Here is a 27,590-nt window from a genome sequence, read left to right on the forward strand (position 1 = left end):
CAGTTTCAGCAGCAGAGACTATGAGAGCCCCACATTAGAATATCCCAAAATCCAGTGGTTAGAGTGCTCACCTGAGAGGTGGGAGACCCCTCTGCAAATCCTTTCTCCCCATCAGGCAGAGAGGGGAATTGAACCTAAGTCTCTCACATCACAGATGAGTGCTCTAACCACTAAAAAATAGAAGGGAAGCAGTATCAGTTGGGTTTTTGATGGGGTCTGATTTGTGCACTCAGTGCATGCCTACAGGATTAGGCCCTGCAGGTGAGACAGGCATTCCCCCGCCTATCTTCCCATGGCTGTGGATCGCACTGGGGCTTAGGCCGGAGATAGGCAGCCAGATGACTAGAGGGAGGCAGCAGTGCCCATGCAGAGACACAGAAAATTAGGTGCGTAGGGAAATTTTACAGTGAACATTTATGCACTAAGTAAATTTAGGATTAGATGGCAGCCAAGCAGGAGCTTTGTGGATTGCAGTGGCTGCTGGAAAAGCGATTTAGGTGCCTAAATCGGGGGTTTAGGCACTTAATACCTTTGTGAATCTGGATCTAAAGTTAGCAAATGTGTAGAAGCCAAGTTGTGACTAATGACTTCTTTACTACCCTAAGTCACTTCACACCTCTCAGAAATGATAACAGATGGGAATGCTTTATAATGCCATCTTTCACATTTCAGTGAGGAATACTGACATTGCTGCTTAATGAGCATGGATTGCTCAATTAACCCATAATCCAAATATAACCTTCCTTGATTTATCTAGGATTAAAACCAAGAAGATAGTTTTGGAAAAACACAGCCTCCTTTCAGTGAGAGAAATAATTACTATAAATGTTTTAAGTTGGGTTTTCATACAGAGGGGATTCTTCTTATTTCCAGAGATTGCAGGTGAGACCATTCTTTGAAAGGAAAGCTCTTCCCCATCACGGTCACCAGGAATTCTGAGAGAAACAAAGGAACTACTTACCTAGCTCCAATCCTCCCCCACACCATCCCAATGACAATGGTAGATAAATCCCTTTTTCTTACTTCCTAATAGAGATGGATCCAAAGAAATAAACCAGAGTTGAATACCTTTGAACTCTGAAAAAGTTGGGATCCAAATCCAAACTATCCACCTCCTACTTCCCATAGAAAAGAAGGAAAAGAATTGTGTACTAAGGAGACTATGGTGATGCAGGAAAAATGGACCTCTCTCTTACTAAACCTGATTTGACTTCCTAGGATATTTGCCCATGAGCAAACATGGATAAATATAACAGACCAATTCATTTTAGAGGTAATTAGTAAACTAATCCATACAGAGACAGACTGAGAAAATAAGTGCACTGAACATGGGAACTGCTAAAATGTTCAAATGTACTAGTGGTTCCAGTGAACAGACACATCAAAGAAGCTTCTATTGTATCTCTGATGCACTTTCCATAAGAATCTTACTGCTTTTTTTTAAGTTATTTTATTTCTCTCCAAAACATTATTCCCAGTCCATTGGTAATTCTGCATCTAAACCTTCCAAAAGTCCAAACTGGTAAGGTGGTGAGCACCATCCGATCCAAGTAATCTCAGTGGGAGGTAAATATGCTCAACAACTCAGAGACTCAGGTACCAAGCAAGAAATTCAGCCCTGTGTAGCAGCAATCCAGCAAAAGACCGAGGCGCCATTTACAACACTTGATCCCCGTTTCAGAGCATACCGAGGAAAGACATTTTTTCCTATAGTTTTTAGTGTACACGCACACACAGACACATGCACACAGAGCTTCCTTCATTCCTTCTCTCATGACTTTAGTGCACAACAATGACCCAAAATCTGATGCTGTAACACTATATGCGTGCGGCAATGTTTCCCATCCTTTTGCCTAGAGACTAAAGCCTCCTACAGGGAAACACCAACAATTAATGCAGGATGTTATCGGTTTTATGCTGACTTCCTGTTGGCTAGATACCTCCTTCCCTTAACTCAGCGACTGGACTTAGAATGCTACAATACACCACTCTATTTCATGTACTTTAAGCACACTGCTGCTAAATCCCTCATTTGAAAGTCTTAAGAGGAAATTCAGGCCTATAAGGAGAACACACAGGAGAAAAGGCCTAAGAAAAAACAAGTCTCAGCCAAAAAGGGTCTTACCAAATCATATGGATTTCTGTGAAGAAAGAGATAGAATCCAGTGACAGGACACCTAGCATTTCCCAAAGAAAGACTCCTGGTTGCTGTTGCAAAGCTGAACAAACTATATGACTGCCTGAAAAACAATCATGCTACACCATTAGCTAGCTCAAGAGGTCACCAGAACCCTGGGGCATTCTGAGATTAAATAAGGTCCTAAATCACTTTCCTATGTGGACCAGATGGCAGCAGATGTATCTGCCTATCAAATATTGAACACCACTTGAGCAAAGCAGCCAGAGAGACCCAATTATGGAGAAAGGGGAAATGTCACTTGAAACTTTTTATCTAGAAGACAGGAAGCAGAACTCAAATTCTGAACCAGTGAGAAATATCCTTCAGTATAGCACACTAAAGGATTCCAGAGCCATGGAGGATTTGTGTCCACAAATTCATTATATTACCACCAATGAAACAATGGTCCAGGGTGGATAAAAATCAATGATTTAAAAAAAAAAAAAATTAAAAAAATCCGATTTTAAAAATTTAAATTAGATTTCTTTGATTTTTTTTTTAAATCATCAATAAAATACTAAATGTATCGCTTGTTTAAAAAATAACAGTTACAATTAAATCTAATCACAAGCATGCTAAACCTACACTTACAGTCTCATAAAAATGAATTAAACTGTGAACAAAAATTCAACTGTCATATCTGCAGTTTTATCACAGACAAAGTTGCAAACATGGCAAAGATGAGAAGATACTTAGAAGAAGAAACGGAAGGATGCTCCTTAACAACATATGGCTGCAGTGCCCATTTAATGCATCTTTTAGCCAAACACTTAAGTATGTCTTCTCCAGGAATAAAAGAAAATGTTCCTGAAGTCACAAAATACTTCTGTAACAACCATTTTGCTTCAGCTTCACTGAAGAGAGCAGGAGGATCCAAACTAATTCACCCTCAAGATGTTCGATGGTATTCTGTGGTTGATTGCGTTGAACAATTTATTAAGAACTGGCCCATTCTCATAAAACTTTGTGAAGAAAACCGTGATAAAATAGATGGAAATATCTCCTCGAAAGTATCTAACATTGGATTAAAGAGGAATGTAGAGGATATACTCAGTATATTGAAGCCTATATCCATAGTCTTAAACAAACTTCAGATACATTGTTGCTGCATTGCTGATGCTGTTGAAATTTGGAAGGCACTTCAAGAGACATTGAAGAAAGAAATACCTCACCAGAAAGTTAAACTGCAGGCAATAAAGAAGCGAATGGATCAAGCACTAACTCCACCTCATTTTCTTGCAAACATTCTCGATGCCAGATATAAAGATAGATACCTAACTTCTGAAGAAGATGATGCTGCCATGGCATGGGCATCTCAAAATCACTCCTCAGTTATGCCAATCATAATAAATTTCAGGGCTGGAGCGGAACCATTTAAACAGTACATTTTTACTGACGATGTTTTAAACAAAGTCATTCCCCTGAATTGGTGTAAATCATTAGCCAGGCACCTTGAAACAGAGTTCCATCAGTTGCTAAGCCAATTTTTCACAGCAGTAGCTTCCTCTGCAGGCACAGAGAGAATATTTTCATTGTTTGGTATTATTCACTCAAAGCTAAGAAATCGACTGTGAGTTGAAAAAGCAGGAAAACTCGTATTTCTGTTTCACTCTATGAATAAAAATGACAGTGGGAGTGGGGAAGATGAGAGCTAGTTGTAGAAGTTTTAAGGACAGCGTACGTTTAGTGTTGTGATGACTTGTCTGTTAGAGTTAATAAAATTTGAAAATTAAAAAAAAAAGAGTTTAAGGACAGCCATCAGCAGGCAACTCAGGAGACTGCTGCAATAGCAAATGTGAAACATTTATGTAACATTTAAGATTTAGTTTAATAAAATATAAGTGCTGTTGTGTTTGTGTGTGTGATTTAGTTCTTACCATTCCTAATGGACTGCTGCTGCATCTGCAGCTTGACACAGGTAATGAGTATTATGTACTATTTCCTAAATGAATACAAACCAAGTTATCTAAAAAATTACACAAAGTATACTCTCCTCGATGTTGTAAAATGCTGTATTGAGTTGTAAATTAACATGTTTTAGTGATCAGATTTGCACCATTGTTTAAGAAATATTTGAAGAAGTGGGAAAAGAAGAAGTGGGAAACTTGATTTAAATCAATGATTTTCTCTTGGTGATTTAAATCAATCCACCCTGCTCAGGTCAAGGTATTTCTGGTATAAAGAAACTAGCAGCATTACCAACAAAACTGAAAGAGGCATCTGAAAAAGAAAGATCCGGCAATATTTTTACAGTGGGACATGGCTATCAAAATGCTACAATTAAGACTTCCAAGAGTCCACTAAAGGAATGTGCAATCTGGAAAAGCAATCTATTGAGCATGCATATTTCCTGACCTAACAGCCAGCAGCAGTAAACATGAAATCTAACGAAGATTAAGCTTTCATACCTGATGAATCTCTTGCCATCCATTTTCGTCTTTGCAGCTGACTGTAGCATGTTCATGAAGTAAAAGTTCACAACAATAAGGGTCCCCTCCTACTACGGCAGTGTGGTATAGTGGTGTCAATCCACAATTGTCCTTGTAGTTAGGAGATGCTCCAAGCTCTAAAAGGGTCTAGAAGTAATTATAAATTGTGAACATTAGACTTGCATGTCTGAGCAAATAACTGAAGGACACTCTGTATATTCAAAGTCTTTTCCAAAGTGGCGTTTACTAGGAGGCATTTTTTGTTACTTGTTTATACAAGCTGGCTGAACGGGCTGCAGTACAGACAGCCTCAGAAGAGCTGTGGCACAGTGCCACTGGCCCATGGGAATTCAGGCAGTGGTGCACTATGTGAAGGATCTTAGCAGAAGTCCTAGCTTTGGTGCTCAGGGGATCTGCAGGAGCTCCAGTGACAGAATGAGTAGCAAAAACTGCCCATTACCCATCATGTTACTGAGTTCAATTGAAAAATGGGTGTTTTAATGAAGTTGTGGCTTTTGGCCATTCTTCAGGTGCAGTGGGCCTTACCAAAAATGTTGTGCAATTTGAAATCCTGTCCAGAAGGAAGTAAGGGAATTTCATAAATTTAATCTAGAATGTCAAAATTGACAACAATACCACTTAGAGCACGAAGAAAGAACAAAGAGGCCAGTATTAATAAAATAAAATGTGTAATCCACGCTATTGGCATTCACTTTCAAAGACAGATAAATAGCAATAACGCTATTCCTATTTCCTGCAGATAGATCTTACACCATCTATCAATGAACAAGGTTAAGTTTCACCATCACTTCTTTTTTCCACCAAAAACATAAGCTTCTGAAATGAAAGGGCCCTTTGTTGAATGCAAATCCTGAAAGTCAAAAGCCCAAGGGTAAATTCTTAAGCAAGCACAAATTAAAAGATCCATTAAGGACAATATGATAATTAACTCCAGAGCATTTTCCTTTATATATTGTTCTGTATAAAATAACGCATAATATAACTCTGAAAGAATTTACCTTCAGGGTTACTTGGTTCTTGGCTCTAGCTGCTTTGTGTAGAGCTGTCATTCCATCTTTGGCTCTAAAATCTAAATGTGCCCCTCCATTTTTCAGAGCTTTGATCACTTCTACAGAATTATCATGCTGAGTTGCCAAAGTTAGTGGAGTTTCTAAAGAGGAGAAGTATATAACATTTGAGAAAAATAAAAGCAACTTTAACCCAAAAAAGTATTTACAAACTTTACAAAAATATTTTAATTGTTAGCTTTTAAGTATAAAACATATAAAACACTACCCTAAGAATATAATAAACTATTAACTTGCCCCCTCTACATATCAGAACCACAAAGGTTCTGTTAAGACTGGGTCTTTTAAGGGCAATAGATTCAGTGGATTTGGTTTTGTTTATACAACAAATCCAGGGTGCGTACCACTTTATGTTATTAATTTCATTAATCTCTTACCGCCACTCTCTAGGTCGTGGTAGTTGGGGTCCAGTCCCCGGTCTAACATCTTTGTGATTTTCTCCACTGAGAGGTGGTGAACATGATCCATAAATTTTCTCAAATTAGCCTGAAACAAAAATGATGACTGAAAAGTCCTTAGATTGTATGAGGAATACTCCAGTTATGACTGAGTTCTTCAGGCGGTATAATCAGCATAGCTCCATTGACCCTAATGGAACAGTGCCAACTTACACCAATTGAGGATCTGGCCCTAAAATTGTACTCGGTCAGAGCATAGATTCTATGGAATGCAATGGTCAAAATTAAAATAAGAATATGCTGTTTACAGCATTCAGGAAAAAAATTACTAGAAGTCCTATTCAGAAAGAAATCAGACTGATAGATCATAATTAATCAACTTGTAAGTTCTTCTAAAGATCTGTTTGTCAGCATTTATAAAACTGGTAATATAGTGAAAACTTGCTGAGTTTATATAATTATATAAAGTTCTTATAAAATTACTTTAAACATATGGGATAGTCAAACGTGAAATATACTGTAAATAAAGTTCTCAAATTGTAGCCCCTGGACCACAGACACTTATTGGGGGTCTGCAGAGGGCTCAGCTGGTCACCTGAAGCAGATCTCCCCCTTATTTTCCAGGTGCTAAAATACATTATATAATTTTGTAATATTACTCCTCCACTTAAGCAATTGCATTAGTTGTCACAAGAATGTAAATGTGCTTGATGTTGTCCACTCACCTGTGGGAGGGGAGGCATCCACAAGACAACTGCTGTCTAAATGTGGTCTATAACACTGGTTCTCAATGGAGATCCATGGCCCTTGAGCAGGTTTCAAGGGGTCCGCCCAGGACCGGGCTTCAGCCCCGCTACCCAGGGCTAAAACTGGAGCCCCACTACCGAGGGCTGAAGCCCAAGCCCCAGGCAGCGGAGACTCAGGCTTCAGGACTCAGGCGTTAGCCCTGGGCGATGGGGCTCAGAGAGGGACAGCAACCTAAACTCCCTGACTCACTTCAGCTGGCCACCCAGTTTGGGAGGGCGGAGAGGAGCGCAACCAAAAATTGCAGCATCACTGTAGAAGAGAGAGCACCCCCAGCCAGGGGCTGTCTCACACAGCCATTAACTCGATGATCAGGCAGCAGATAGCCAAGACACCACTGCTCTGTCCTGCTACATCGGCACTTCAGGAAGCAAGGCCAAATGGAAGGCAGAAATCTGGGGGGGAGGGGCAGGTGACCCTTCATGCCCCCTCCCACACGAGTCGCCTCTGGTTGGGGGTCTGCAGGTTTGTCTATTTAAGTGTAGGGCTCCCTAGGTCAAAAAAGGTTTAGAACCACTGATCTACACCATGGAGAAGTCTGAGAACTGAATTGAATATAAATCCCAAATTCTGCAGGCTTTTTTACTCACATGAGCAATCCATTTGACTTCAGTGGGACTATTCACATGAACAAAGACCTGCAAGATCAATGCTAGAACTATCCAGGATGCATGCTGTATGTATTTTTTAGACTGTCATTAGAATCAAAAGATTCTAATCAGAGGGTCATTGTGCATCTGACACTAGTATTTTTCCTGCCAGATACTATCTTTCAGAAAATGGATTCTCTCCCTCATCCCCAGTAAATTAGACATACCTTTGTATGAAGCTTGGCCAGCTGTTTTTCATCAAGATTGAATTGTTTATACACTCTCTTCTTGTACCGAAACTGACAGGGAAACAAATAGATTAAGTCAAAATTTCATATTTTATTTAATAGTGAAAAAGATCAGAAATTATCAGAATGTGGCATCTGTTAACAGTAATGTAGATCTGGGCAAACTTCAAAAAAAGGGCTTTGGAGTTCAGTTTAAATAAATACCAAGATGTTAGAATGCTTGTACTATTAACTAACAGTACTATTAAAATTCTACAATCCTTGTAAGCCAAATTTGTACCTGGTGTAAGTATACAAAAGTCAATGCAGTTACATGAGGAATGAATTTAACCCCCTCAATCTACACAAATGGACGGGAAATACCATGTGAAGAGCTTTCCCTAAAGACATTTCAGCACTTTCACTTCCAGCTGCAGACATAAAACGGAATTGCAGAGGTACATGAAAATTTAAAACATGTATTTCTTTTAAAAATCAGCAGAATGTTTCTAAACCTCAGAAATAGGACCCTTTCCTGAAAATCCTTACTTGTAAGAGTAGTGCTGGTGACGTTAACGGCACATCTGATGTGAGTAAGGATTACTCTTGTGCATAGGGGGTTACAGGACTGGCTTTGGTTCAATTGAGGCCAGTTCTTATTTTATTCTGAGCAGTTTAACTATTGCTAGAGCAGATAGATAAGCTGAAAATTCATGGGGTCCCCATTACACCATGATATATATTTCTCGTTGATCCAGCACGGCACAATTTACAATTCATTAGAATGTTTGGGGCTCTTCTGTGATTAATTTGCTTTGATGTAAAATGTATTTTTAAACACAGATTTCACCCCCACTTCTCCTCTCACAAGGCTAGATGGTGGCATTTATAACACCTCCTGGGGAGAGAGGGGAGGGGAGGGATAGTGTGGAGCTACAGTGCCCCAGGAGGAGAGCTGGGGACATTGTGCTTCTTGGCCATTGTGGCGCATATCTACTTCATCCTAATTAAAGTAGTAGACAATTTGCCTCTGGTTTGCTAGCCCCATGCTGTACACCCATGCAGGAGGGTCAAGCCATGACCCAGACAGTGTGAGTGCCCCAGAAGGGTAAGCTTTTGCATGACTGTGCAAGGTGGGGGAAGCTTCTTGTGTGCCACTACACAAGGTCCCTTCTCCATCTGGCCCATAATCTTTCTTGATTATGTCTGAGTTTCAAAAATACTTTACAACTCTGCACTCTTTCCCCCTCTTCCCTTTTTAAAAATATTAGCTTTTTATGGTATTTCTGTCTCTTTGTGTTCATTAAGATTCTACTGTAGCTATTGTTCATGCCCTCAACATGCTACAATTTTCTCTGAACTGGTAAATATATGTTGTGAACAGAGACAAAAATAGATCTTTGTTTACTAGATAGAATTCAAAGAGTGCAGTGTATGTTTTGGATCGGGAATCTGTACTGCAAAAGGCCTGAATACCAGCTTTTCAAGCAGAACACTTTTATCCCTTACATGCCATGTACTTGAATACTGCAGAGAAAAAGGATCCTTTCCTCACTTCACATATAGAGGAATTCTGCTGACAAGTCCTGTACTGTTAAAACAGTACTGTAACATGCACTGGGGAAAATGGTAGATTTAAATATAGTGATTATTTACTTTGTTCAGGGTTATAGTAGAGACATCAATGACTGACTCTCAGAATTTAACTGGTAGAGTAAGTTCTCTCACTTCGATTGGTTTTACACCAATGTAAATCTATTGATGTCAGATCTGCAAATTCTGTATTTTTCCAGTAAACTACAGGTTTTTGGCCTTCCTCCAGGGAAAGCTGAGCAATACACTGGCTCAATGTGGGAAGTATTACGTATAAAATCAGAAAGTTATTTGTGTAATTTAGGGAATAGCCGTAATATAAAAACATTTCAAGATAATCTCCCGTTTCCCTAATTTTTCTCAAAACTTAGACTACCCATACTAAGGGCTTGTGTACACAGTGGGGTAATGCACACTATAGGCGGGAAAGGGGTGGGTGATTTCCAAAGTACACTGATGTGTAGTGCAATAACTGGTCCATGGAGAGCCTGCTAATATGCATTAAAGAATACCTAGGGCAGTGTTTCACAAATGGTGGGTCCCACTCTGGGAGCTGTGACCTGACGCACAGGATCAAAGCACCATTCAGGTTTGTCCCCTAGGCCAAGTTCCAATGCTCGGAGCTGGGAGCCAAGCCCTGTCCCCACAGGACAGGAGCTGCCACTGCAGGGAGAGTACAGGCATGCTTGCTCTCCAACCCCACCCCAACTTCCATCCCCAGGTTCTCCCCTCCACATTAGGCCTATGATCCATCTAGAACCTTCCTGCAACCCACTGGTGGATTGGAACCCATCATGTAGGAAACACTGCACATTAGTGTGCTTTAAAAATAACACTCCCAATAGTGTGCATTACTCTACCACGTAGACAAGCCCTGAGATACGCTACAATATCTTAGACTAATTCCAAGCAAGTATTTTCCCCTCTCTCAGTTTTGTTTAAATGCCCACACTTCTCTAATTTCTAATATCATCCTATTCACGTTTGAAATTTGTTGTAAGAATTTCTTGGGCTACCCTGGAATATTTTCAAGTTGTTTCCTGAAGTCAGAGAGCAAACACTTCACAGAGGAAAAAAGATAAGAATGTATCTTTTGGATCCCTGACTTCCCTGCAGATAATTTAAAGAACATCATCACTATCCCTTACAAGAACCCTGGTACACAGGTGTTTTAAATGGTTTGACAGTCTGTATTTCCCATTGACATTTTGTGGGCAAAGTATTAATTAAGGCAACAGTGATACTAGAATGCACGCCTCCCCCTCTAGCTCCTTACAAATTGTTGTCACACGGTTTTACATGGTGAATTTGTTAAGAAAGTCACCATGAAGAGTCATGATAACATTAAGCCAGGCCAAACAAAGGGCCACACTGAAGTGGCTTGCACCCTTCTCTCTGCCTGACCCCTGGGGACTCTGCTTTATAGTCTTTTTTCTAAACCAGAGCTTTTCCTTTCTCCACTCTTCTGGATTTCACAAAGCCCTAGCTACAGCATGTGCTACATACTCCAGTGTATCAGTAATGAGCAAAGTAGGTCAAGCAATGTATTATATGCTCTTTCCTCTGGAGAAAACCATCAGCCCTTCCAGTTCTCTCACTCATCAGAGAGTGACAGGATTTATAAAGCTCCTTTTCCCAGCATGCCTTGCCTTAGCTCAAGACTACAGCTGGCTGTCCAGGAATAACATTAACCAGCAGCCCATCATGGCTGAGGGGTGAGAAGAGTTTCAGACCACCCTACAATTGGAACTGCAGTCTGGCCCTTAAAGCACAGCTTAGCACCTTAGATTTCTCCACCAAATCATAAAATTTTACCCTGAAATGTCTTTCTGTCCATCAATACTCCTGTTCCACAGGTATTCCTCCTGAGGAAAATCCTGGAACAGGCTAATGCTGCCCCCAGAGGCTTCTAGTATTCCAGGACTGGTACAGCCCACTACAAAAAGTCACTGGGCCTGATCCCACCGAAGCAAACAGCATTACTTGTGTGAGCAAGGCTTCAAGATCAGCCCTTTAATCACTACTTCCTGCATGCAATTCACATCCATTTAGAAACCTCAAATAAGGTTTACTATGTCATACAGTAAATACAAATGTTTCTGATAGTAAAGCTTTAAAATTATTATAGTTGTATTAAAATACCTCTAAGGAAGGAACACCTTTATTCTCTGGTTGTGGATATTCCCTAAGAAGTCGTTCCTCATCCAAAAATTTGCCATCTCGCCCATTGCTGGCAGGCTGAAACAGCCCATAATTCAGAACATCTTTCAAACTCTGATTCAAATTGCATAAAATTTGTTGTTTTGCTACCCACACGGAAGCTTCAGGATTAAATCTAATGCATTTCTGTAAAGACAAACAAAATAACAACATGTTACAAAACTCACGAGAGACTTTTAAAGATCACTCTAAAGTAACAAAAAGCCACATAAATAATTTTGTGCGATCCTGCAAAGAGTGCACAGAAATTAAATACAAATGTAATATATATTGCATATATAGTGGAACATTTTGCTCAAACATAAGGCAAAATATTCTGCAATACTTTGTATGTTTCATTTTCAGGCACACTTTCACAATATACAGTTCACCCAACTTTTCCTAGACAAAGAGGAAGAGAATAAAGCATATTACTTGAGCTCAGAATGACTGAGATCAGCTATAACAAATTAAACAAATACATTGGTATTTACTTGTCAGCACTTCCGGCACAAGAACTGCAAATCTAAATTTAATTAAATTCTAAAACAAAGAACTGCATTAACAAGGAGATTAGATTTCAGACACCCATTCCTTAACAAAATCAAACACAGAGATGCTATAAAAACACAGGGCATCATGAGTTCTTTCTTTTTCATAGATCACATGTGATCATGCTGCACCTCTTGGTACAACCCAGGTAAGGCAGGCTAAGCGAGCTTCAAGCACCCTTTTTATTCTGGTCTGGTCTCATGAGCCATGTAGCCCCCCACATAATTTAGGCTTAAATTACAGCAGTTTATCTTCAGCTACCTCTATTATGTGCAATGGCCACCTCCTCTCACCTTGACATGCCCCTTCCACCTCCTACATGGGATATGCAAAGAACCTGTTTTGGGTCAGACAGACTATGTCAGTCTCTCTCCTGGCCAGTTAAATGGCTGTTTTGATCCCCTTATGCTTCCCAAGTAGCAAAGAGGGGCTGTTCTGGGGACCAAGCAAAGTATCCTTCTCCCCAAATAATGTTTCGATCAATAAACTCCAGTAAGAAAAAAATAAAAATGCATATAACAACCGTAACTGTGACCACAACAATAAGAACTCAGCTTTTCACTAAATGTCAATAATGTCTCCTTAGGCCATTTCTGAACAATTATATTCTTCATCTTACATTTCTATATGTAGATAATAAGAACAGAAGAGTAAAGAAAAATACAAATCGAAACCTTACAGGAAAAGGAAATTGCTTTCATTAATCTGATGTAGCAACTTAAGTTACAACTCTTTCTATAGGACTCATCTCTGCAGTATCTGTAGGTTACGTATTTTGTAAATTCTCTGGAGATAAATCACACATATGTAAAAAACTGATCACTGTGGATTTATAAATGATAAACATGTCAATACTTGATAAGATACCATGCAGTTCTGAAAGTGTGCATCTCTGATTTCATACATTTAACCAACACATTCAAATGGCTAAATGAAGTGCAAAATGTACCATGCTTTATGGGTTTATGTGACAATGCTTTTTTCTAAGTCAGTTTCTCCATTATGGGACAATATTCCCATCAGTGAAAAACATTATTGGATCCTCAGAGGCACAAAGGACTTTCAATTCTCCATTAATTTCACTGGGCATCGCAAGCGTTCAACTTGCCGTCAGCATCTCTCAAGATTTTGCCCTATAGAAATACGAGTTACTAGTAGTGTCTGGCCCTGTATATTATTTGTATGGCAAGCTGACTAATTGTGCATATCATGACCTGCTCACAAACTCCAATTTAGAGGATTGCAGTCAACGTTTAGCTCTGATTCTGCTCCTTATTCCTCAAATTAAAGTTCAATAGACACTGATAATGAGGTATCCTCTATTCATCCTTGTTCCCTGGCAGGAAACTTTATAGCTAAGCTGCCATGATAGCATCACGAAATCACCCATTTACTGAAGGAATATGGTAGGCTCATGAATACTGCTTAAATCCAACTCTACAATGCTTTTTCTGAACCTGAATCACTGAGAATCACATCTCAGATTTTCTTTTTGAGACTAGTACAAACTGCAGTTTTTTGAGATGTGCTTCTGGGCTACTGTTAGGATATATAAGGAAATTATAGGGGGGCAGGGAATGTGGAGGGCAAGGAGAGAGAATGTTGTGGTCAGGAGAATAGTGGGAGGGAAGAAGAAGGGACATGGTTACTGGGCTAACTACACTTTTGTCCCTTTCGGGGGTCTCTCTGAGTGCATCCATCATGGATGTCAGGCCTCAGGCCTTTACCTCTCCTGGAGTGAAATTCCATAATGTGCCCATTCTCAGCCCAGTACCTGGGTTACAGCCTTCTGGTACCAACCATGACTAATTCAGCACGTCCATCTGGGATTAGAACCTGCAATGGTTTCTCTTTAGGAGTTTGTGTCAGTACATTACAGTGATACGGTAACAGTCTTTTCAAAACAAAGCATGATTTATTTTGTCCAAAGGTATACAGCACTTAGAGAAGTAAATTTAAAACAAAGAGGCCTGCACCCGTATTCCCTTACCTAAGCTTTACCTTACTCCATAGCTTAGGCAAGTCTCTCTTATTTCCCATTTCTGCACTGGGAAGAATACCACACTGTTTACAGCCTTCTCTCTCTGTCTATCAGTCAGTCAGACTGATACATCCTGGTCAGCCTTTATCAACTCACCCCAAAAAACCCATCCTTTTCTAGGGTCTTTTAGGGTTTACATCCTCTTTTGATCTCAGCTTATCCTAGATGGAGCAAGCTAGGTGAATTATCCCACCAACTGATGGCCTGATCATTGTTATCTTAACTCTTTTGAAGCTACTGATGTGAAGGTGAGTTCTCTCTGTCATTGTGTTACCTTTCCTGATGGGTTCTGTAACAACCTCTTTATGGCTCTTTTCATTTAGCTATATACATTCAGTTAAGCAGCATACAAAACTGAACAGGAAAACTGAGTCACACATAATATTCATAAAAGATATTACAGACATTTTCCCAGTTTCTCAGAAGGGTCCTGGAAGGCAGATTCCAAGAGACAGGCTGCTACCTCTCTGATCTTTCAGTTGGTGAGCTCCCTTTCTCCGATCATCACCTCATCTCTTTCAGCATCATTCATCAGCTCCTACCTCCCCTCAACCCTGTCACTCAGCTTTTGCATATCTAATTGCCCTCAGCTCTCTTCTCTCTCTTTCATCAATACGGTGTTGATTCTCTCCATGCTTGACTCTTTTGTCCCTCTATCATATCTCAAGGTCTCCCCTATCAACCTACAAATCTGACTCCTCCTCCAACATCCATTTCCTCAGCTTCTGCTCTCACACTGCAGAGCATCACTGGAAGAAATCCCATGAACACTCCAACTTCCTCCATTACAAATTCATTTTCTCCATGTTCAGTTCTAACATTTTCCTTGTGTCTGCATAACATCTCTAAAATATGGCCTTGTCTATCCATTCACATAGCTAAAATTCTCATCCAGGCTCTCTTCATCTCAATTAGTGCAACATCCTTCTCTCTGGTTTTGACAAATGTAACCTTGTCCTGCTCAAATCCATTCAAAACGCTCTTGCGAAGATGATTTTTCTAGTCCACTGCTTCAACCCTTTTTTCGAATCTCTCCATTAGCTCCTTCTTCTCTAATACTATCAAACATAAGATGCTTGTCTTCACTTTCAAGGTGTTCACGGCCTATTCCCCTCTATAATTTCTCAGTCAGTATCAAAATATCAACTCTAGCCTCCAATCGGCATATGATGCCAGCCTCCATTGCCCATTTATTTTCAAACGAGCACTTCTGCGCTTTTTCCCATGCTGCCCTTCACACAGAAAATGAGGGAAGTTGAATTTCCCCCAAGACAGACCGTGACACTGATAGACCAGGTGCCAGCTCTTGCCAAGGCTGTAGCCATCAACTGAGCATTGACAAATTCATAGCTAGAAACTAGATCAGCTCACCTGTATGTTAGTATTGTTCAAAATAGGTGTTTAACTTGTAAAGATGTGTTTTAGACTCTATGAAATGACTGTAAGGTGCTGCATGCATTAATCTTACTTCTCATGTCTGTATCCCCTCCTATAAGGTAACAGGTAAGTTTTGCTTTAATACTGGACAACTCCGAACTTGTGAACCCAGGCAGGAGGAATGGTTCCCCTCCCATCAAGAAGGACTATCAAAACTAAGTGGGCCATTGTGAAACATCATGATACAAAGACTGAGTTAACAGCCCTTTCACACCCATGACGCTGCCATGTGCAAGGAAGCTTGATCCATCAGCTTGGATTCTGGAAGAAAGAAATAAAAATAACTGACATGAAAATTCTTCATCTCTTTGCTGAATGATCTCTCACAGGGCTGGAGCTAGAGAACAAAAGCAAAGATCACCAGGGTCAACCTGGGTTAGCCCTAAAAGACATGCGGTGCTGACAGATTGCTACAACTCCGTCACCTATTGAAACTATAGACTGTAACTCATTTGTGTATATATGTTGCCTGCTTTAACCTGTAAATGACTCATTTCTTTCTCCTAGTTAATAAATTTGTAGTTAATTTATTATAGGATTGGCTACAAGCATTGTCTTCGGTGTGAAGTACAAATTGACCTGGGGTAAGTGACCAGTCTCTTTGGAGTAGAAGAAACCTGAATCTTTTGTGATCTTTGGTGTATGTCAACCACTATCACTAAGTTCAGCTTGCCTGTGTGGCAAGATAGTCATCTTGGGCACTCCAGTCTATCAGTGACTCCATGGTAAAACTGTTATAGTGCTTCAGGAGTTCACATTTGTTACTGGGTTGGTGAAATCTAACTATGAGTATTATTAATCATAATTAGATTTATAATTATTAATTAATATGATTAATAGTAATTAATATTAATAATAAATAATAGTATATAATATTATATAATACTATCATATGATTGATTATTAATAATTACTGGAGTTGCAGCTAGCAAGGGACATGAAGGGTAACAAGAAGGGTTTCTACAGGTATGTTCGGAACAAGAAGAAGGTCAGGAACAGTGTGGGCCCCTTATAGAATGGGGGAGACAACCTAGTCACAGAGGATGTGGAAAAAGCTGAAGTACTCAATGCTTTTTTTTGCCCTGTCTTCACAGAAAAGGTCACCTCCCAAACTACCGAACTGGGCAGCACAGCATGGGAAGGCAGAGAGCAACCCTTAGTGCTGAAAGAACAAGTTCAAGACTATTTAGAAAGGCTGGACATGCACAAGTCCATGGGGCCGGATGCAATGCATCCAAGGGTGCTGAGGGAGTTGACTGATGTGATTGCACAGTCATTGGCCATTATCTTTGAAAACTCATGGCAATTGGGGGAGGTCCCGAATGATTGGAAAAAGGCAAATATAGTGCCCATCTTCAAAAAAACAGAAGAAGAAGGATCCGAGGAACTACAGGCCAGTCAGTCTCAACCTCAATCCCTGGAAAAATCATGGAGCAGCTCGTCAAGGAATCCATTTTGAGGCACTTGGAAGAAAGGAAGGTGATCAGAAACAGTCAGCATGGGTTCACCAAGTGCAAATCATGTCTGACCAATTTGATTGCCTTCTATAATGAGATGACTGGCTCTGTGGATGTGGGGAAAGCAATGGATTTGATATACCTTGACCTTAGCAAAGCTTTTGATACAGTCTCCGAGAGTATTCTTATCAGCAAGTTAAAGAAGTATGGGTTGGATGAATGAAATATAAGGTGGATAGAAAGCTGGCTAGATCATCGGGCTCAACGGGTAGTGATCAATGGCTTGATGTCTAGTTGGCAGTCGGTATCAAGCGGAGTGCCCCAGGGATCAGTGCTGGGGCCAGTTTTGTTCAACATTTTCTTCAATGACCTGGAGGATGGGGTGGATTGCACCCTCAGCAAGTTTGCAGATGACACTAAGTTGGGGGGAGTGGTAGATACACTGGAGGGCAGGGACAGGATACAGAGTGACTTTGACAAATTAGAGGATTGGGCCAAAAGAAATCTGATGAGGTTCAACAAGGACAAGTGCAGAGTCCTGCACTTGGGACAGAAGAATCCCATGCACTGCTACAAACTGAGGACTGGCTGGCTAGGCAGCAGTTTGGCAGAAAAGGACCTGGGGTTACAGTGAAGAAGAAGCCTGATATAAGTCAGCAGTGTGCCCTTATTGCCAAGAAGGCTAATAGCATATTGGGCTGCATTAGTAGGAGCATTGCCAGAAGATCGAGGGAAGTGACTATTCCCCTCTATTTGGCACTGGTGAGGCCGCATTTGGAATACTGTGTCCAGTTTTGGGCCCCCCACTACAGAAAGCATGTGGACAAATTGGAGAGAGTCCAGCAGAGGGCAACAAAAATGATTAGGGAGCTGGAGCACATGACTTATGAGGAGAGGCTGAGGGAATTAGGCTTGTTTAGTCTGCAGAAGAAAAGAATGCAGGAGGATTTGATAGCAGCCTTTAACTACCTGAAAGGGGGTTCTAGGGAGGATGGAGCTAGGCTGTTCTCAATGGTAGTAGATGACAGAATTAGGAGCAATGGTCTCAAATTGCAGTGGGGTAAGTCTAGGTTGGAAATTAGGAAAAACTTTTTCACTAGGAGGATGGAGAAGCAATGGAATGGGTTACCTAGGGAGGTGGTAGAATCTCCATCCTTAGAGGTTTTTAAGGTGCAGCTTGACAAAGCCCTAGCTGGGATGGTTTAGCTGGGGTTGGTCTTGCTTTGAGCAGGGGGTTGGACTAGATGACCTCCTGAGGTCCCTTCCAACCCTAATCTTCTATGATTCTATGTTTATAGAACATACAATCAGTTTGGGGTGTCTGCCCTGGTTTTTGATAGTCTGACCTGAGGTTGGCACTCATGGCCGTGAGCTACTCGAGACAATGCGACACAGGCCAAAAAACAAAATGTGATATATTTATTCGTCATAATTTTTAAATTAATATCAAGATTATAGTTTTTGGAGGGGAGTGTCTCAGCATTTTGAATGATTGACATTTGTAATACTTCCAGAGGGATAGCCATGTTAGTCTGTATACAGCAAAAACAATGAGAGTCCTGTAGCACCTTAAAGACTAACAAATTTCTGCAGGCATAAGCTTTCGTGGGTTGCAACCCACTTGCATCTGACGAAGAGGGTTGCAGCCCATGAAAGCTTATGCCCTCAGAAATATGTAATACTGAAACTGAATAATGCCAACTTTGAGTCTACAGGACAGATCCATGCGTAACCCTAATTCCACCAAGATAGCTAGCCTATGTCTATGAAGGGCTTTGGGGGTATTGATCTGGATTTTTGAAGTCACCTATTTACTAGCAACTGGATCTGATGTAATCAATTAGTGCTTCCAACTCTCAGGAGGATGTGAACACAACCAGCATCATTCTGAATCTAAGAACAATTCCAGTATGGCATATTACAGCTCACACACTCACACACAAAAATCAGTGAGATTACTCCTCAACACTTTAAACATCCTACAACACTCATTCCTCGAGCCCTCTGAGGCCTTGGAAAGTGCCCTTGGCATTCCTGCTAGAACATGCATGCTTCAGCTAAGATTTTTGACAGTTCTACATTCAAATGGATCCAAGCTGGCAGATAGGTGTAGTTAGGAGGTGCAGTGAGACAGGAAACAATTTTAAACAGCAGCAGTGGTTGAAACTTCTAGGGGACTGCAAACTGAGTGCTTCTTATAAAACACAGTCCGACACAGAGATCCTAAGCTGACCTGCACAAAGCAGCTGCAGACCCAAAGCTTCTCTCAGTCTAACCAGAGGGATGTCTTAGGAGCAGAAACACTCTTCTGTCATTCCACTAATGGCAACTCACTTCACCAGCTCACAGATGTTAATAACATTCAATGTCTGAGTTGAACCTTCCTCACTCAATAGGTCAGGCAAAGCTTCTTTGGATCAGAACATGGAACACCAGGATCTTTGGATCAGAACACCAGGCAGCTTATACTAAGGAACCTTTCACAGATCTTTTCTTTCACTTCATTTCCTAGGGAGTGTGTGTTGCCTGAAGGCCCAGCAGGATCAATGCAAAAGACTGCAAAGAGCTCTTTGAGCACTACTAGCCTCTGTTCCCTTACCCTGCACATAACTGTTCTGCTGTTTCAGGCCTCATCTACACTAGCACTTATGCCAGGGAAACTTTCAACTTTCGGGGGTGTGAACAAAAAACAACACACCACTGAGCAACGTAAGTTTTCCCAGCAAAAGTGCTTCTGTGGACAGTGCTATGTCAGCAGGAGACACTCTCCCGCCAACATAGCTACCACCATTCATTTAGGTGGTTTTATTATGTCGAAGGGAGAGCTCTCTCCTGTCAACATCATGCGGCTACACAAGCACTTATGCCGGCAAAACTAATGTCACTCATGGGGGTAGTTTTTTTTCACACCCCTGAGCGATGAACGTTTTGCCAGCATAAGTGCTAGTATAGACAAGGCCTTATTCATCTCCCACCCCCCTTCCCACTCAACATTGCTTTGCCTCGGGAAAGGGGAGAGACAATAGGCTGCAGAGCAGGTTTCCATTTTCAGTGAATATTTTGTACTGGAGTAGAGAACTTTGCTCTTTAGGTAAGCGCCTTACAGTGTCTTTCACACTTCAGTGCAGGGCACACACATGAAAGAGGCTAAGAGTGGATTTATTCTTTCAAATATAACACATTATAGGATAGATCATTATTCACACAGAAATTTCTAGCCATCCCACGGGAAACTAGTACGATTTCATTGCCGGAATACTGGCTTCAGAAATTCTGAAATGATTAAACTAGGAACATAAGTACATAAGAATGGCCATACTGGGTCAGACGAATGGTCCATCTAGCCCAGTATCATGTCTTCCAACAGTGGCCAGTGCCAGGTGCTTCAGAGGGAATGAACAGAACAGGCAATCATCGAGTGATCCATCCCCTGCCATACACTCCCAGCTTCTGACAAACAAAGGTTAGGGACAGCCAGAGAATGGTGTTTTCTGACCATCCTGGCTAACAGCCATTAATGGACCTATTCTCCATGAACTTATCTATGTTATGGAAAACCCATTCTGTGTGGAAGAAATTAGCTACACGTCAGTTCAAGCTTCCTGCTATTATTTATCGTTGTTTCTCTCATTTTGGGTCTTGATCTCGCATGTTAAAAGACTGTTTCACACATTTGAGCTTTGAGAGTGTAACAGTTGTTCATACAGAGGGATTTTGTTTATGATTATATTATTATACAACAAATAGCATTCCTTGCCATTATTTTTTAAGGGACAGTTTAGTGGCAGCTAAATTTCTGTCCTAAACCTGACTTTGGCCTTTATCTAACATTCATCCCTTGGACAATGTCCTCAAACTCTTCCTCAATTACTGTAGTCCTCTGCTCCTTTAAAGAGTGCACCCTTCTGATGAGACCAAGGACTTGACATGGCTTTAACCCAATAATCTTTTTGCCCTGGTACTATTACAAAGTGTAAGTGTAACATGGAGCCTTTGTCTGTTAGTGCCCTGTTGTGAAGAGAAGAGGAGCTACGCTGAGCTGGGTTCATTCCCCTTATGCCATCACACCCAATTCTACATTTGTTGTCATAATACAAAAGCTGTAGCTTTTCCCAGAGTCACACTGTGTTCACAGGTTACTGGTTGGCATTCTTGCCTGTGCCTCTCTCTCTCTCTCTGTTCTTGTCTTTTTTCAACCTTTTTTCTCTTCTGCCTTCCTACACGCATACACACACAAAAGCTCCTAAACTGGTTCATACACTCCTTTTGTCTTGGATGGGGACTGATGCTTACAGTTATAAGGTTTTAACTAAAGCCATAACGAACTTCCCCCAGTTCGTTACAGTGAGTTCACTGACTGTGGCACAGTAACTGGATGAGCTGTCCATTTCTAATTATCTTAGGCCTAGTCTCCACTAGGAGCTTAGGGCAGGTCTACACTACACATTTGCATCTGGTGAAGATGCTCTAAGCAGATAGGAGAGAGGTCCCCCATTGGTTTAATAATTCCACTTCCACGAGAGGTAATAACTATGTCAGCGAGAGAGCTGTCTACATGGGGGGTTAAATTCAGTATAACTATGTCGCTCAGAAGCTTGGATTTTTCACAGCCCTGAGCAACTTAGTTACACTGAAGTAAATGTGTAGTGCCAACAGACCTGGCCCTCCATTGGTACAATTATGTCTCTCGGGGGTGTGAAAAATCCACAAATCCCCTAAGAGATGTAGCTATACCAACCTAACCTCTGATATAGACAGGACTAGGTCAACGGAATAATTCTTACGGCGGCCTAGCTACCACCTCTGGAGAGGTAGATTACAACACTCCCATCATTGTAGGTAGTGTCTACACTGTAGTGTTTTAACTGTAGACATACCTTTTGGTCAGGTCTACATTATAGACCTATATCCATATAACTACATTGCTTAGAGGAGTGAAAAATCCACACCCCCGAGCAAAGCAGTTATACGGACCTAACCACAACCCCACCCCACCCCACGTAGACAGTGGTATGTCAACAGGAGAGCTTCTCCCATTGACCTAGCTATCACCTCTTGGGGAGGTGGATTAATTACACCAACTGGAGAAGCTCTCTCATCGACATGGAAGCATTTTCACTTATGTCCTACAGTGGCGCAGCTGCGCTAATGCACCATTTTAAGTGCCAACCTGCCCTTAATCCAGCTCTACTTTCTAAGATAAAACCATTTGATTGAAGGGAAAGAATGGAGGTGGAGAGGTAATATCCACCTTCTCCACATAGTGCTAGGGAGAGTGGTATAGCACAACCCAGTCTACAGGCTGGAATAGTGGCCAGAGCCCCTTTGTACCACTCTTGTGTGGTGTTAGGACCAGTAGATCCACAGACTCTGATCCTGTGGTCCCTCCGAATGCCATCCTCCACAACAGCACACAGAAACCCTCCACAGCTGTATGGTGTGCCCAGGGTCCCTCTATAGCCACTTTACAGGCACAACCTTTATCTCAACTTAAGGGCTGTCTGCTCCAAGACCTCAGTCAGTACCACTCCATGGAACAGCTGATGAGGCTGGGAGAAAGGGGAATTGCAAATGTGTTCAAATATCACCTTCTTTCACCAAATGGGCTGGCAAGAGAGCTTGAGCTCAGAAAGACTCTGTGGTCTGTAGAAACCAGTCAGGACATAGGTAAAGCTTGACTTAATTTTTATAATGATTTTTATAATTTATAATGATGTTTTAAAATCAAACTTTGTTCCTCAGTTTCTTAACTCTGCCTTACTTTCAAACATGCTGTCATTAAAAAAAAATCAAAGTTTTCACTACTTGAAGCAAAATCCTATATCACTGAACTGCAGTTTGCTCTCTTTCCTCAAACTCTTAAAAGTGACAATAAGTGTTTCAGTCTAGTGAGTGGAAGGTAGAGTCTTATTCCATTCTTTCAGAACTGCCTTTCATTCCTCAAGCAGACAGGGAAGAGAAAACCATTTTAGAAAAGTTAACTGGAAACTGTTTTAAATAGGAAGCTGCTCCACATGGCTAAACAGAATCACGGTGGAACGCAGGAAATCCCTCACATGGAAAACTGGCTTTATTTGATAGAGAATAGGTTTTGAAAATCTGTGATGTAAAGGAATTGTAAAGCAAAGTGAAGTCTAAGCCATAAGTTAAGAGTAATCTGAATACAATGTGTTATGTGAGAGGCAGTTAGACTCTATAATACTGTCCAGAGCGTTCCTAGAGAGGAATTTAGTAGAGAACACAGAAAAAAGGAGGTAAAGAAAGTTCTTCAAGGCCACTGAGTCATTATAGATGCTAACATTTGCTTGGATCTCCTATATTAGAGATTCAGATTCTGTGATAGGATGCGATGCATAGGAAATACATATTGGTAAAATGTGATATAAAGGTTTCATCAGCACAAGTTTGGGTTATTCTCTAGTAATGGGGGAAAAAGTGAGTTGTGAGGTCATTCTATATATTCATATTTGCCCTGTATGTTGTAGAAAAATAATTTTGGGAATGTTTGTTACATTTTTTAAAATTGGGATTATTTTTGTATCCCTCTGCCTGTGAAGCCAGGAACCTTAACTATCAAGAGTCCAACTTAAAATAGTTTTTGCCTACATAAAAATTTCATTGTTTTAAAGCCCATTATCTCAGATCCTTCCAGTGGTGCAGCTTTTGTTCAGACCATTATCAAATCTCCCCTTGACTTCAGGCAGACCTAGTAAGGACTGTAGGATTTGGCCTGTGAAGTTTAAGGCCATGTGTGCTCCGCCGAGATGGAGGGTTCATATTTTTAGATCTTGGTTGTGAGAAAAGAGCAGCCGGACAAGGAAGTACCCGCGCAAGTAGTTTATTTAATTAGCACTTTAAACTATGAGAGTTACAAATCTTAAACTATTGCAAGCTGTTTACAGTTGGGAGTCAGGCGCTTACCAGCAAGAGGGTGAGGAGGCCCATTCTTCACCCTATGAAGCGAGTTGCAACCAGGAAACTGACCTGCCTGGGGCATCCACTAGCGCCTTGACAGATCCACGGAGAGCCTCGACAAGGCGGTGCCCGGGGGTCCCTAATATACCCCTTTCCTCCTAAACCCTGCAATAAGCTTCACCTAACAATAGGTGATGTGTATTTCAATCCACTTAGGGATTGGGCCTTAATACTTGTTTTTTATTAGTTTATTGGCTGTTAGCTAGGGACCACCCCAATAAGCTGACGTCAGTTGTTTATTGCTATGGCTAGCCCTTAGCTGGTTTCAACTGGTTCTGCGGTCAGCCTACTTCTGCTTTCCTCCCGAGGTTATGTCTAGGTTATTTTGGGCCTAGCTACTGTTACTTATGCTAACTCAGGCCTAGTTTTGCCACTTATGCTACCCTCACGTTACAATATTCATTTGCTCCTTACACCATGTCTACACATACAGCGCTGCAGTGGCATAGCTATACTGAATACAGCTGCACCGCTGCAGCCTTTGGTGAAGACACTCTATGCTGAGGGAAGAGAGCACTCCTCTCAGCATAACCCCCCCCTCCCCCCGGCAAGCGGCGTAAACTATGCACAGTAGCACTTATGTTGGTGTAATTTATGTCACTCAGGTGGCATATTCACACCCCTGAGCGACAAGTTTTGCCGACATAGGTGGTAGTGTAGACATAGCCTAAGATAGATATTGCAGTACCACATATCTCTGGAGTCAAGGTTCTGGAATAGTAAAGTGTCTTGTTTTACCCAACATCTGACACCATTTCTCTTTTTGGAACATCATGTTCACTGCATCTTTTCCTATTTTCCTTTTTTAATGTACAACTTCCCCTAACCAGGAGTTTGGTAGGAATGTGTGGGTGGAGTTTGGGGAGGGCATTGAAAGCAATTCTGGATTGGCTGCAAGGGGGGACGACTATGCATAAATTCAGTCTGCAGCGTTATGAGTGACTTTAACAGCTCTGTTTGCACCCCCCTGGCTTTTATCATACGCTCATGACCTGCTATCACTCGCTCCTGGTTTTCCCTCCTCGCCTGCCTATCAATTTTCTGATTTTCAGACACTGTGTGTCTCCATGGCCTTTTTTCTTTTTCTTTTTTTCCTGTCTCAGAGGGCTGGAGGAGTTCTTGGAACATCTCCTCTTTGCTCCTCTGTGGTCGTTTTCTTATTAACCACTGGCTCTTGGCAGGTGTGGATGGTTTTCCCATCAAGGGCACATCTGTAGAAGCACAAAAACAATGAACAATTGTGGTGCAATAACAGCGTTGATGCATTACTACAAAATACACCTCTCTCTCATTGTCCCCTGGCAAGCGCACAGCTCGACGATCAACCAGGGCACAGTGAATTGTGCCCAGGGGGTGGGGGCACTCAAGCTGGAGAAAAGGTTCTGGGTAGTTGCTTGGGGTAGTGTTGCAAGTAAAGAAGGACAAAATTCCACCCTTTTCCACAGGTGGGGGCCGCAGAATCCAATATCTCACTCCTGAGAGTAAGCAGGGATGCTAGGGTGCATCTCCTCCATGTAATCAGCTTCAAACCAAGCCCCTATGCTGCTTGCCTGTGTGCCACTTTGGTCCCTGCACAAGTAATTGCTGATTGGCATGGGAAAGTTTCCTACTACAGGAAGAAACAAAACAGCTCTGCTGAGGAATCTCCGGCAGAAAATTGGAAAGTACGTCCAGGAAAGTTTCCTAGAGATCTCTCTGGAGGATTCCCTGAAAATCTCAGCGTGCATTAACACACTTTTCCACCACACTTCTTAGCTGAACAGGAGAATGGGAAGCACATGCAAACACAGCTACTCTTGTGCATTTCTATCTCTTCAACCAGCTGTATAATGCAACAAAGCAAAGGACAGCTTTACCTCATGTAACCGAGCAGCATCAGCTCAAAAAAAAATCACTTACCCGAGCTCCCCTCTCCTGCATCCTGCATGCCAGGGCTGGGCCTGGCTCGAAGCCCCCAGGTTCACAAAGAGGTCCTGGCTCTCCATGTCAGCAAATGACCTGGCCCCCTGCTCTGCATCATCCTCCAACTCAACCTCCTCATTCATGACTTCTTCATTGGGGTTGAATCTGGTGTCCACTGCCTCCAGGCCTGTGGAGGTATCCACTGGTCTCTTGGTGACGGAAGTGGGGTCACTGCTGCGGATGGCTGCGAGCTCCTTATAGAAGCAGCAGGTCTTGGCCCTGCACCAGAGTGACGTTTGACTCCTTAGCTTTTTGATAACCCTAGAGCAGCTCCTTGATTTTCATACCACCATTCATAGCCCTTCTCCGCCATTAAAGGAGAAATTTGACCATATGTGTTGAAGTTCCTTTGGCTGCAGTGAAGCTGGGACTGCACAGCCTCCTCTCCCCAAATGCTGATTGGATCCAGAAGCTCCGGTGTGCTCCAAGTGGAAGAGCATTTGGTGCATGGAGCCGCCATGGTCAGCTTGGAAGATGAGATGTGAGCTCTCCATGCCAATGAAGCAGGAAGTGGAATTTCAAAAATTCCCAGGACTTTAAAGGGGAAGGGGCAGATGGCTGCAGGGCAGCAGAGTTCAAACTGATGGCCAGAGCGGTCAGGATGGGCATTGTGGGACACTTCCTGGAGGCCATTTACCACTACAGAACCAAGCGCAGTGAGCTACACTGACGCTTTGTTGCTAAAAGTTTGGCGCAAAAAGCTCTATGCCTCTCCTCGAGATGATTTTATTTTGTTGCAAAATGAGGGGAGTTGGGTTAGCAGGGGCTGATTGCAGTGTGTACACTACCACTGTTTTGGCGCAAAAAGCTGACTTTGGTTGACAAAGGTCTCTAGTATAGACAAGGCCTTAAACATAAATGTACTGTGCATGCAAGCCGAGTTAGTTAAGTGCCACTTACTGATTCAACGAACTTATAAGTGACTTATGTAAGTACGGCAGTTTGAGTAGTTTGGAATTTTTTTTAATTATTTACTTCTCTCCTTAAAACACAGAGGAAATTAAATATAAAAAATCTGTGTGAGAGCAACTTTAAAGGCACACTGTTAAAATCACAAACAATCAGGACGCACAAAAGCAAAGGATCAAACAAAATATTAATTTGACCACACCATATATATAGATGTGAACTATTGTCTAGTCACCTCCTTCATGTTAAATGTGTGTCTTACCTCCTTTTTAAACATATTTCTAAGTAAAGCCACATGGCCGCACCATGAGACACGGTACACAGTGCTAACTGGGACTTCCAGACAGGCAGGGAAACAATGCCTGCTGCTGCCCCTTCACTTAAAAAGGTGCAAACTCTGTCCTCCAACAGCACTGCGAGGAGAGGCCTGATCCTACCTGCTTCCCATTCTTCAAGGGTGACCTGCACCCCAGGGCACTAGCAGGGAGCACTCCACATAGTCAAGAAAATGCAATTATTATTATTTATTTCTATTGCAATAGTGTCTAGAGAGGTCTTGAGCAAACTGGAGACCTCATTTTGCTACACGCTGCACAAATACATAGTAAATGACAGTCCCTGCCCCAACAAGATTACAACTCTGTCCTGCTTCTATACAGATGGCTTAAGGGCAGCAGGTGAGGCTCTTCATAGCTTTCCCTACACTATACACCCACTCACAGGCCAAACACAATGTGGCCCATTGCATTA

General features: G+C 41.7%; 1 protein-coding gene across 1 annotated transcript in view; it reads right to left on the reverse strand.

Annotated features, from left to right (window-relative positions):
- Positions 1 to 27,590, reverse strand: part of SHANK2 (SH3 and multiple ankyrin repeat domains 2) — a 621,534-nt gene that overhangs the window by 506,313 nt on the left and 87,631 nt on the right. The window contains exons 5-9 of the mRNA XM_067557524.1: positions 11,451 to 11,654; positions 7,716 to 7,787; positions 6,074 to 6,182; positions 5,628 to 5,779; positions 4,588 to 4,755 (exon numbers count right to left, since the gene is read on the reverse strand). Coding sequence (XP_067413625.1) covers positions 4,588 to 4,755; positions 5,628 to 5,779; positions 6,074 to 6,182; positions 7,716 to 7,787; positions 11,451 to 11,654 — 705 coding nt within the window. The remainder of the gene's footprint in view (positions 1 to 4,587; positions 4,756 to 5,627; positions 5,780 to 6,073; positions 6,183 to 7,715; positions 7,788 to 11,450; positions 11,655 to 27,590) is intronic.

This window comes from Emydura macquarii, unplaced genomic scaffold (assembly GCF_026122565.2).
Source record: "Emydura macquarii macquarii isolate MOO-44397 ecotype Brisbane River unplaced genomic scaffold, CSIRO-AGI_Emac_v2 contig_1876, whole genome shotgun sequence".
Taxonomy (NCBI): domain Eukaryota; kingdom Metazoa; phylum Chordata; order Testudines; family Chelidae; genus Emydura; species Emydura macquarii.